Genomic DNA, 12,571 nt, shown 5'->3' on the forward strand with positions numbered 1-12,571 from the left:
CCCTGGGAAACCTGTCCTTTTGTTGAAGGGAAATAGAAGAGGAGTGGATCTGGAGAAGAGGGCATAAGGGAGGATCTGGGAGTAAAGGATGGAAGGGAGGCTGCTGTCAGGATGTAATATATGAGCGAAGAAAAAATAAAAATAGTATTACTGTATCAGAATTTCCAGCAATAATATCCCAAGAGACTCAAATAGGGCATCAGAAACTCTTTTGAAATCTCCCATCCCTGTACAAAAAGGAATCACAAAGACACCTAAGCCTGTAATGAACATGATTTATTCTCCTTTCCTGTGTCACTAGCATCCTCGTTACTAGGTAAGTTTTTCTCCAGGTATGTCAGTCCTACACCATAAATTTCTCAACGATAGAACAGAAGCACGGCTGCTTCAGTTATCTCCCGGCTATTGCTGTACCCAATGTGAGTTCCATATCCATTCCAATCAAATGCAGAGAAGTCGCCACATTGCACAGGGTTACCTTCTGGGAAGAATCCTCCTCCACCAATGCAGTGCTGAAAAACAAGGTGAGGAAGTAGCAATGAGAGGTGTTATTTTTTTTATATATTCCCTCTCAAAAGGTGCTATGTACTGAGGACTAGATCCCTTGTGTAAGTAACATTCAGAAGCAGAACTTTAGGGAAGGAATTAAATATGAGGATCCTGCCTTCATTAGTTAGTTAGCTACTAATAGTCAGTCATTGTGAACTGACTATTGGGAGGTGGTGGTTGTATGAAAAGGGGTATCTGGTTAGAAGAAATAGATACTGAAGGTGTGAGTGGCATGTTTTGAAGATATCTTGCCCTGGCCTTTTCTGATTTTTCTTGGCTCCTTGACACTATGTAGCAAGCCATATTGCTCTTATATATCTTTTCTGCTTGATATTTATCATGTCCCACTATGGATTTAAAAGTAATAGAGCCAAGCAACCATAGGTTAAAAACTCAGAAACCATCAAACTAATAAAGCTCTTTGTCTTAGTCTGGGTAAGTATTGCTGTGATGAAACATCACGACTCAAGCAACCTGGGGACAAAATGGTTTATTTGGCTTATATTTCACATCACTGTTCATCACTGAAGGACAGGACAGGAACTCAACAGGGCAGTAACCTGGAGTCAGGAAGTGATGCAGAAGCCATAGAGTGGTGCTGCACCACCCACAATGGGAGGGGCTCTCCTTCATCAATCAGCAATTAAGCAAATGCTCTACAGGCTTGCCTACAGCTTGATCTTATAGAAGCATTTTCTCAACTGAAGTTCCCTAATCTCAGATGACTATAGCTTGTTTCAAGTTGTCATAAAACTAGCAAGCACATCCTTCTTTCCATATATTGTTTCTCTCAGGTATTTATCACAGAGGCAAAAAACTGACTAATATAGCTGATGAATCCAGACACACCTCAAGAGCCAAGTTCAGTGGACTCTTTGTCCCTCATCAGACTCTTATTGGCAGTATCACTGTACTTGAACCATAAAACCTCCTTCCATTGGCTTTAGTAGCATCACTGTCTCTTCCTTACTTTCCATCAACTTCTCTGAACCATGTTTTTCAGGTTCCCTGGTTAGACTTTTCTACATGAATTCCGTATGTGCTGTTTTCCAGATGTGACACATTTACAACTCTCTTGTACTTTGTTTTACCCCTTTAGATTTAGTTATGAACAATTCACTGATGGCTTAAAATCCCTATCTCCAATCTAGATATTTATTTAAGTTTAAGACTTAAAGATCAAGCTGACATTTAGAATCACTACTCAGGGTCTTCACACTCCACACGACAATAAACAAACAAATAATCAAACAAATGAAAATCAAAACACAGTTACTTACAGCCTCACATAACTTAAAAATGGGCATTTATTTGGGGGAAATTCATTGACAGTTTTGTCATTGTGAACATTATAAGCTGTACTTACACAGGTTAGAATAACTATGATCTTAGCAGGCAATACAAATCCACTGGGACCACCACCACATTCAAAGTCTATCATTGATCAAAGCATGTAACAATGTGGCTGGAGAGATAGCTCTGTGGTTAAAGTACTTGTTGTTTTTTCAGAGTACCTGTGTTTGTGTCCCCCAACCCTCTGCAGCTCACAACTGTTGTAACTCTAATTGCAGGGCATAGAATGTCCTCTTCTAGCTCAAGGGCATTAGAAACCCAAGCAATAGGCATACATATGTGCACACAAAACAGTCATACATTTAGAATAATTACATCTGAAATAAGACAAAATAAAATCCCATCCGAACAAGCTAGTTGCATGGGGGCTGGAGAGAAGGTCTCAAGGTTAAGACATCTTACTACACTATCAGAGAACCAAAGTTCAGATTCCAGCATTCATATCAGATCCTAGCACCCAAACGAAAGACTTTAACTACAATTCCCAGGGATCCAATGTCTCCCTTTGACCTCTGTGATCACTTGAATACACATGTGCACACATACAAATAAAGTCAAATAAATGTTGTATAAATCCAGCATCATATGACTGTATAACCCTCCTAAATACCAAACATATTCAGTATCCAGACCGTTTGGCTTGCAATTTGATATTCACCTACTCAAATGTAAACCATGATACTATTCAAAATGTCTTCTATTTCCATTCTCTGTATTAAACTATTAATAAACTTAAAGTCTTTGGAACTCATTAGTGCCTACTCTCCTTCCAAATTTCCATCACACAACATCACACTCTCATTTGGACCATGGAACCCCCATTTCAATACTTATTTCCTTATGCTAGTCTTTCCTTCGTTCCACAATTAGAATCTGATACCTCTACACTACCAATGTCATCTGGAGAAAAAAAAGGAGCCACATATCAATCTTATGTCCTTGTTAAAACATTGCAGTGGAGCTCATCACTTATATAGTCCCCAAACCACTGGTGTGATGTAAAAGTTATTGCCTGATCAGGTCCATGTTAACATTTCTAAAACAGTTCTTCCTGTTCCCACATCTATCCTACATACCAAGACTAAAAACAGCTTGCTAGGCCCTCAACACAATTTGCTCTCCTCATTTCATCATTTCACACCATAGTCCCAAGGTCCTCCTTGACATCAAAGCTACCTCAGCTTGTTCAGGTGGGATTTTATTTTGTGTTATTTCAGATGTAATTATTTTAAATGTATGAGTGTTTTGTGTGCACGTATGTATGCATATTGCTTGAATTCCTGATGCCCTTGAGCTAGAAAAGGACATTCTATGCCCTGTAATTGGAGTTACAGCAGTTGTGAGCAGCAAAGGGTTGGGGGACACAAACACAGGAACTCTGAAAGAACAACAAGTACTTTAACCATAGAGCTACCTCTCCAGCCACATTAGATTGAAGGACAAGCTAGTAACTGAGAAATGAATGGACACTGAGATCTTCAGGATCACCTGCGAGGAGCTGAGGACCCTTTTCTCAGACTGTTACTTTAGAGAGGACTGGATTCCAAAAGAACATGCTAATTTTTTTGAGGCAGGGTCTTACCTGTAGCTCTGGTTGACCTGGAACTTACTATGCAGACTAGGCTGGTCCCCAAACCACAGAGATCTGCCTGTCTCTACAACCCGAGTCCTGGGATTAATTATGTGTACCAACATCCTTAGCCAGAGCATGCCAACTTGTTTCATCATTCACTGTGGCAATAAAAGGGCTCCGTCCTCAACTGTCCTTTTGGTCACAAATTATTAAAAAACTAAACAGTATGTGTCTAATGATGCCAGGCTTAGGGTAACATCATGTTGCTGCAGTGGAGGTGAGTGCACCTGCCTTGTCATTTAGTTTATATGCCAACATCCTACAAGAGAAATTCCTTCTGATAGGGAGAATGGCCTGGGTGAGGTCTACCAGATGTCCAAGACTCTCATAGTAACCCCTTGACACAATGAAAATCTGTACAAGTCCTGGAAAGGATATGTTTCACTCTGAAAGCTAAATCCCAGGTGGAGTGTGACAATACTTGGTGACTCTCTTACAATCTCAGCCCCAAAGGTTTGCACAGGACTTCCTGAATACAAGTGTCACCCTTATTCCAGGTAACTGAGTGTTTTATCCTAAAATCTAAGCAAACAGCAACGGTGCAATTAGAAGTTTGTAATGTTGCCATTGTTCTTCAACAAGACAGAATTCCTGTATCTAGACAGAAGTTATGATCCCTGAAACAAGGCAAGTTACAGGGAAAGGTCACATTCTCATCTGTGTACACACACTAACATAGCAGCCTCCCATACTCCATATACATAGATACACACTGGCAACCTCAGACTTATTCATGAGCCTCTCTGGTCACTACACAGACTCACATGCTCAGTGTTACATCCAGTGACCCTCATTCCAGGACACAAGGCATTGGCTGCTTTCTCAGTATTAAACACTCTGAATTGGATGTATCCTGCAGTGAATTCTTCTGAAAACAAGAGAGAGAGAAAACAGCATTCAAGTAAAATGCTAGAAATGCTGTCAGCCCAAAGTTTGGTTGTCCCAGGTTGAGGATATTAAGTCTAAAATATCAGACATATTGGGGAGCCTCACCTATTCATATCCACATTTACCAAAGAGACAGTCCTTGAAAAAAGGTCTCCATCTGTCAGAACTTGAGTGGAGAAATTTATAAAACAGTAAGGTCTCTAATGAGTATATCAAAGATATGTAATATTACCCCTAGCAGGTACATTAATTTTGGTCCTGTTCACATTTACCTTTGTAACTTTTCTTTAAAGCCTTACATTCCAAGAATAAATAAGCAGATTTGAAATATGCACCATAGGCTCAGCATTTATAAAGGGTAGATGCCACATTTGGATTCATATTAGACAACATAGCAGTCACCCCTCACGACAGAAATAAAACTCAATTTTTTCTCTTGTTCATCTCCATGCACACGGACCTGGCTTGTCTCTTGGAAACCTCTGAATGATAACAAGGTTGCTAAGAGTAGATGCTGGAACTGTGTATCCCCAGTGCAAATGCTGACTTTTCTGCTTATGCCTTGTACTCTCAGGCAAGTTCCTGGACCTTCAGTGCTCCGCATTCCTAATCTGTACAACGGGTTAATAATAGTTGCCAGTCCAAGTGATCGATTGAAGTAAAAGAAAACACAAACATTTATATAAGAGAAACAGGCTGTAAAGGATGGTAAGTGACAGTTACTTATCAAAACTGAATTCATCACTTGTCCTGCAGAGTGTTCAGAGAAGCATTGGAGACTCACTCTGGCCATTGGGGGAGTAATAAGACGCTGTCTTCTGAGCATCACCAAAGTCATAGACCACAGGTATTGCTGGGCCATTGTCAGTCCCACACTTCCCTGCTCCATATTTCACTGGGTAATTCTACAAGAAACAAAGAAGTCACTGGGTAAGGACTGTAGCACTGGCACTCACAGGAACACTATCCAGTAACAAGGTTGTTTCCAAACCAGTCAGATCTTTCTTTTGTTTGTGTCTCTCTGACACCTAGGCCCCTCCCCCTTTTCTCTTCTCTTCTCTCCACCTCCCTACTTTTCTCTTCTCCTCCCTTTTCCACACACCCCTACCCTTTGCCCTCCTTGGCTCACTACACTTTAGAATAAGAGAAAATGGAATACAGCCCACCCAACCTCAAACACCTGCCTCTCTCTCTACACCCTTGAAAAGCAGCCTTAGCCAGCAGTCTCCAGTACCTGGTAAAGGCCAAACAGATTATGACCCATGTCCTGTAGGAAGCCAGTGGAGGTGTGGTACCTCAGCAGAGAACTGTTCCTCCAATTTTTCAGGGGGCTCTTGTTGGGCACATGCCAGATACCCAGGTTCTCAGCCTGGATGTCGAAGTAGCCAGGGTTCTGGAAAGGAACCAACACTGAGTTTGACCAAACAAGAAGATTTCACCAAGCAAAAGACCCACATGCAGAGTCCTCGGGGGAGCTGATATCTCTGGGCTCCAAGCGGACAGATGGCAAGCCATGCTCAGATACCCTCATTTCCAAGGACAATGGTCCCATTGCTACCTTCTACTTAACTAAAAGACTATTTTGGAGATTGTTGAGATTCAAGTTGAGTATTTTTCAATTCCTCAGCCCTATGTTGAAGGGCAACCTTCCAACCCTCTCCCAGGCATGCTTGAACTACACTCACATCCTCACCCTTTCCCAAGTGGCCACAGAGTGTACCAACCTTGTAGTCATCACTTGTGGCCCCCTCTGCAGACCCAAAGGTGTTGTAGTTGGCCCAGTTGCCATCCCCCTCTGGGTAGTCAATTCTGCTGCCTTGCTGACTGGACCAGCGATCGCCCACTGTGCACTTCCCAAGCATGTTGTTCTCATGCACACTGGCCACCAGGGTCCAGCCACCACCTGCTGTGGTCATGTCACAGAAGGTCTGGTAGATGACACCATTCTCCGTGCGGAGAAAATAGAGGCCATCTGTAGAGAGAACCAGTCCACAGTCCTGTGTGCAGGCTCATTGTCCTTCTCTGCTCCAGAGGCAGAATGACTCCAGGAACTACAACCATGCCTAATGCCTCATATCCTAAGTTTCCTATGACATGTGTCCCTAGGGATATTGAGATCTACTTGAGTTCAGAAAGCTAAGCTTCTGCGACTGAGGCAGAACACACAATTACCCAAACTGACAGTGATGTTTCTCCTAAAATTAAACATAGTATTATCAAAGGAATTAACAATTCCCCCTGTTAAATACCCAAAGAACTGGTAACAAGGACTCAGACATGTACATTCATTTTTGTTACAAGAGCAGGTCTCAACCTGAAGGCAGAAACAGGTCAAGTATTTCTAAGGAATAAGCGATAATCTGTGGTGTCTAGTATGCAGGATATATATTGTGTAAATTCCTATATACGCAATAGATCGAAAAGAATGAAGTGGGCTGGAGAGCAAGCACTGCTCTAGCAGAGGACTTGAGTTAGGTTCCAGCACTCACGCTTGGCAGTGTACAAGTGCCCGTCACTCCAGCTCCAGAGGACTAGATGGCCTCTGCAGGTACCTGCATACCTGCACATACATGTATACATTCCAGCATAAGACATGTGCACCTATGTAATAATAATAATAATAATAACAATAACAATAATAAAAATATTTTTTTTTGGATTTTCCAGACAGGGTTTCTCTATGTAGCAGCTCTCGTTGTGCTGGAACTCACTCTGTAGCCCAGGCAGGCCTAGAACTCCCAGAGATCAGCCTGCCTCTGCCTCCCACATGCTGGAGTTAAAGGCGTGCACCACCACTGCCTGGCTAATAAGTCTTTTTTTAACTAAATTAACTATTTTACAACACATAAGAGCCTTGTAGCATGCTAATGAAATAAGGCAGATTACTCATATGAGGTAACAAGAATTGACAGATTCATAGAAGTATAAAACAGAACAGCAGTTCACAGGGAATACATGAATTTAAGGCTTAGTGGCTTCAGAATTTCAATTTAAGGAATGAAAACTTTTGGACATGGATGGTGATGATCCATACCATTGTGAAAGTTGCTCTTGATTTTGAAAACCTTTAAAATTGGGTAAGTTGCAATTTTAATACACTATGTACATTCTATCACATTTTCTATATCAAAAAAGAAAAGCTATTCCAGAGGTCAAAAATGTGATTTCCTAACTGGGTTATTTGTTTGTATTTTTGAGACAGGGTCTCCTCAGGCTGGCTTGGAGCTTTCAATCCTCTGCTTTGGGCCCAAAAATATTAGAATTACAGTGTGGTCTTTAAATACTTCATCACTCACTTGGTGCCCTAGTTATCTCCTGCTTGATTTCCTTGCAGCTTCTGAACAGAAAGGAAGGCACAGGATTGATCCATCTGTTGGTATCCACGTTTCCTTCATCTAGAGAAGATGCAAAGTTAGTTTCACTTTCATGCAACACCCAGCCTCCTCTTATCATCCATCCTAAACTCATTCTGTGACTTCTCAAAGTCTCACTTGAGAATCAACAAGATTTATAACTAGGAAAGATGACAAGAGATTTGAAGGTGTGGAGAACTTTGTGTCCAAGTCCTGAAAAAGGAGAATAAAGTGAAGTCCAGCTTTGCAGTAGAGGAAATGCAGGGAGCCTAATGTGCCTGAAGCATGGGTAGTGAGGTTGACAGTGCAGAGGCTTGACCAAGAGACCCTGGAATAAGAAGCCTTGCAAACTAGCCTCAACTCTGCAATGTGCTCTGAGAACCTAGAAGGGTGGAAACAAACAAGAACTCTCAGGTCGGAGCTACTCAGGTGAAGAAACTCCATGTTTACAAGTCAAGTATTTTGGGATTGTATTTACTGTGTCTGAGCCTCAGATCCCTATTGCCTAATACTGAGCTTACAAAGACTATTATGTAGAGATCATGTAAGATGGCATTTAGGTACTTGCATTTATTCTAAAATCAGCAGTGAAGAGGAATTACACATTTTAAAATAATGTTAAGTTTCTATAGAGTGCAGAATTCAAGAAAACATTCTCTGGGTACACTCCAGACCATTCACTTGGTTTTGAAACACTAAAGCAAAGGTCCTCATCCCAAGGAATGACTAGGGTGGTACACAGTTCTTGCAAAAGGTCCCCTATAGCTACACACAAGTACAGAATCTCGATCAGGACATACTTCAACAATCTCATTACCACTGGCCAGTTCTTTAAGAGGCAATCAGCACCCAACCTACATCTCAAAGGCTCTATGGAGGATGGACTAGGCCTTTATTTTTTAGAATGTGGGAATGGAAGGAAGAAAAAAATGGGAGAACAATACAATTATATTTAATTTCACTTCTTAAAAAATGCATGATCACCAAGATATAGTGACCCATATCTTTATCCCAGCACTCAGGAAGCAGAGACAGGCAGATTTCTGAGTTTGATTTCAGCTTGGTCTATAGACTGATTTCCAGTACATCCAGGGGTGCACAGAAAAACTCTGTCTCAAAAAAGAAAAGAAAAACCACCAACAACAATGAAAACATATCTCTGGTCTTCGGAGACCCATGTCCTGGAAGCAACTCAGTCTAGTGCTGACTTTCTTTAAAGTTAGAGGTGACCTGAGGAATCTGGGTCCTGTAGTAAGACTCACCAGCGCTGCAACTTCTGATGGCCAGGATGATAAGCAGCAGGAAGCCGATTTGGATTATTGTCATCTAGAGAAAAGCAAAATGAAGGTCAATCTCTGTTCAGACCATCTTTTTCCCTTATTCCTGTCTTAGCTCCTATCTAGTTCAACTTAAAAGCTCCTTCTTTTCCTTTATGCTCCTCATATCTCTGGGACTAAAGCAGACCTGAGCTGGAGTCCACCCTCCGTATTCCATTGACAGCAACTACCTTCCCCTCCCTACCCTGCCAGAAACTCAGAGTTGCCAGCTGAGTGGAGATTAGCCCCTCTCCCTCTGGTGAGGCTCTTATCCTTTTATGGGAAGAGCCTGGTGGGAACAGCCCAGACTTTGCCAGGCTCCTCCTTTTCTGGCAGGATGCCACTAGAGGGACAACTTTAATTCCAGGAAAGTTCTTTGCACAGTGATGACTTATGGGATTCAAAGTCTCTAAAAGACAAATATTAAAGGTCACATCCTAGTACTATCAACAGGTTTGGGAATTTCACCGATCTATTTTCAAAACAGGAAATAGATGAAGAGACTTGCAACATTTGACATCTATTAGGACTTTTTTTTTATTTGTGTCTTTCTTGCAAGGTAGTACTTAAAACCCCAAATATCTATCATTATCCTCATTTCATAGGTGAAGAAACCTTTTTTTGGGGGTGGGGTACAATGCATAAAAGAGTACATTTCTTATAGCCCAGGCTGGCCTCAAATTCACTGTGTAGGTGAAGATGTCCTTGAACTAATTTCTCTTCATCCCACTTCCCAAGCGCTGAGAGTATAAGCACATACTATCAAACTTGATTGTAAAGAAGAAAAGTTTAGCAACAAAATAGTAAATAATCATTTAAGAATAAATATAAACTTCTAATCTGCATAAATTGAGTTCCATATAACTGTCACTATTTTGTCTTTGATTTTCTCATAGTTACTACAAACTAATGAAATTTCACAGTAAACTGCATTTTGGATTAAATCACTATAAATCCCCTCTGAAGATGCTTTGAACTTCCTCTGTTCCCACCTTTTGTCTTTTTCCATTTCTCACACACCACTTTGGGCTATAATGGTATGAATTGCCTTTTCCTCACCAATGAAATATCCTCAGTACAAAGCTTTATTACAATACTGACAACTTTGCAATCCTTTGGGAGTCACCTTTTGATTAAGCTTGTATTTTGTATCTTCTTATGTTTAAATGACTGATTTATACAATATATCTCAGATATGTTTACAGAATAGATAAAACAGAGGCATGTAGCTCAGCTGATAGTTCGTTTGCCTTGTATACATGAGCTATAGATTCAATCCCTAGCATCATGTAAACTAGATATGGTGGGGCATGCCTGAAATTCCTGCACTTGGGAAGTGGAAGTAGAGGAAATAAAAGTTCAAGCTTCTCCCTAACTACATAGCTAGGTTAGAATAAAGGCTCTTGTACTTAAGACCATGTTTCCAAAAAAGGAAAAAAAAAAGCAAAACTGCTCACACACAAAGATAATCTATACATCTTTAAGTTAATAAATTCAAGGCCATCTTTGTCTACATAGTGAGTTGGAAGCCACCGTGGGCTACATGAGACCCTGTCTGTATTATTTTATTTTATTGATCCTAGATTGCTGCTGTAAGGACCATACTTCCACAGCCCAAGAATTGAAGGGAGTCACAGAGTCTAACTAATCACTCAATTGACTTTTTTATCAGTGGGAGTAAAATTTAATTCTCTGGGGCTGACCAGTGGGTCAAAACTTAAGTCTCTGGGGTCATCAAAAGAGGGAAACACTTTCTTTCTTTCTTTCTTTCTTTCTTTCTTTCTTTCTTTCTTTCTTTCTTTCTTTCTTTCTTTCTTTCTTTCTTCTCTCTCTCTCTCTCTCTCTCTCTCTCTCTCTCTCTCTCTCTCTCTCTCTCTCTTTCTTTCTTTCTTTCTTTCTTTTCTCTCTCTCTTTCTTTCTTTCCTTTCTCTCTCTCTCTCTCTCTCTCTCTCTCTCTCTCTCTCGTCTATCTATCATCTTTCTATCTCCTCTTTCCTTATTTTTTAAATACCCTTTTAAATTCCCCACACTAAGTTCATTTCAAAGAGGATTTTCTGTACACCCAAGGGGTATACTGTTACTACATAATCATCATAAAAACATAATTTTCTGGAACAAGTCAACCAAAATACATCTCTTAAATATATCTCTATGAATTTTCTGAGAAACCCACACTTATTTAAACATTTATCTTTTAGATTTTTCACAAATCAGGAGCCTTTCATCCTAACCATTTACATAGGCAGTAGTTTTTATAATTGCCATAAAAACAGGCTACTTGTTTCACTTTTTGTATTTTAGAGTCCTGTCCAATTTTTTTAACTAAACATTCAATTCTTTGTTTTCTAGTTACATGAAGACAATTGTTTAATGCTTTGTCTTATCTGTTACTCACACAAAACCCCATGTACACATTTCCCAGTATCCAAAAGTACTTGAGCTAACTCCTGGGACTCATTTGTTTTCCTAATCATTAACCTAAACCATAGTCTACATGGCTATATGTCCTTATTCCTATTTTTTACCCTTTGCAACCCCTGCTTTATCAGGAGCAGGGCCAACACTATATCCTACCTTTACCTATATTATTTTTTCCATTAAACTATCTTTTATTATAATCCCTTATTATATTTGTTAAAAACTCCCAGTCATCAAAATTCTAAAACTTATACTATTATTCTATGAAATAATTATTTTAATTAAACAGTACAGTTTAAGAGGAAATCATTCTCATAACAAGGCATAGGTAAAAATGCCCAGTAGAACGGGATATTTCCATGAGATAATTGTACTACATTAAGGCAATGGGGATCCCCCCACACCCATTCACATCATGCCAGATGCCAGAGAAAAATAGCAGCAGCAGACATGTAAAGGCAGAGCAGTAGCATGAGACATTCTGTAGCCAAAGGCCTCAGGGCCTTGCCTATCCATGATTCCCCCATCAGTGCTTTGCCTGTGTGAGCCGGAACTCCTGAAGTTCAGTTGTCACCTGTTGTTCCTCTGACATAGCCACCACTAGATGTATCATTTTTTTCTTTTTATTTGTTCTTCTTTTATACTATCTATTCCAACGGTAGCCTCAATTCTTCCACTCCTCCCAGTCCCCACTCCCCACACCCCCTCCTCCAGATCCTCTTCCTCCATTCCCTTCTTGTTATGCTGTGTTTAGTTGATATCCCTGGGAGGCAAGACCTTTTAATTTTTTTATTTTCACATACTTGATGTCATTATATATCTCCTCCTTTGTGGTGATATTTTATTTGTGCTGAAATGTGGTGATATTTTATTTGTGCTGAAATATGGTGATATTTTATTTGTGCTTTAATAAATAAAGCTTGCCTGGAGATCAGAGGAAGAGGAACAGCCATTATAAGTAAAGCAGAAGTCAGGGAACAGTAGCATGTGCCTTTAATCCTATCAGTTGGCAGGCAGGAATCTGTCTGGATCTCTTTGAGTTCAAGGCCACACTGGAAACA

The 12,571-nt window shown here is 40.3% G+C and overlaps 2 protein-coding genes across 4 annotated transcripts in view; both read right to left on the reverse strand.

Annotated features, from left to right (window-relative positions):
• Nucleotides 1-9,351, reverse strand: part of LOC102911632 (intelectin-1a-like) — a 144,106-nt gene extending 134,755 nt beyond the window's left edge. Inside the window, exon 1 of the mRNA XM_076547974.1 lies at nt 9,298-9,351. The gene's annotated coding sequence lies outside the window, so the exon portion shown is untranslated. The remainder of the gene's footprint in view (nt 1-9,297) is intronic.
• LOC102910495 (intelectin-1a-like) lies at nt 256-9,375 on the reverse strand. Of its 3 annotated transcripts, none has more exons than XM_006990600.4 (8): nt 9,298-9,375; nt 9,039-9,102; nt 7,720-7,818; nt 6,148-6,395; nt 5,658-5,816; nt 5,208-5,328; nt 4,300-4,403; nt 256-512 (listed from the first exon to the last, which is right to left on the reverse strand). In XM_006990600.4, the coding sequence occupies exons 2-8, from the start codon at nt 9,100-9,102 to the stop codon at nt 360-362; spliced, it is 948 nt and encodes a 315-aa protein (XP_006990662.1). In that variant the 5' UTR covers nt 9,298-9,375; the 3' UTR covers nt 256-359. The 3 variants fall into 3 exon arrangements, with proteins under 3 accessions (XP_006990662.1, XP_042114549.1, XP_042114548.1); XM_042258615.2 differs by lacking the exon at nt 9,298-9,375 and adding an exon at nt 9,241-9,297 and having other exon boundaries at nt 4,300-4,400; XM_042258614.2 differs by lacking the exon at nt 9,298-9,375 and adding an exon at nt 9,241-9,297.
• Between the last annotated feature and the right edge of the window lie 3,196 nt (nt 9,376-12,571).

The sequence above is a fragment of the Peromyscus maniculatus genome, chromosome 11 (genome assembly GCF_049852395.1).
Source record: "Peromyscus maniculatus bairdii isolate BWxNUB_F1_BW_parent chromosome 11, HU_Pman_BW_mat_3.1, whole genome shotgun sequence".
NCBI lineage: Eukaryota > Metazoa > Chordata > Mammalia > Rodentia > Cricetidae > Peromyscus > Peromyscus maniculatus.

What these genes read in the sequence shown, in the direction of transcription:
- LOC102910495 (XM_042258614.2), bottom strand. Translation starts at nt 9,270, where the DNA reads ATGGAATACGGAGGGTGGACTCCAGCTCAG. An exon ending in ATCTGTTTGGCCTTTACCAG is followed by an intron (nt 5,329 to 5,657) that starts GTACTGGAGACT and finishes TGTTTCTTGTAG; the next exon opens with AATTACCCAGTGAAATATGG. An exon ending in TTACTCCCCCAATGGCCAGA is followed by an intron (nt 4,404 to 5,207) that starts GTGAGTCTCCAA and finishes TCTTGTTTTCAG; the next exon opens with AAGAATTCACTGCAGGATAC.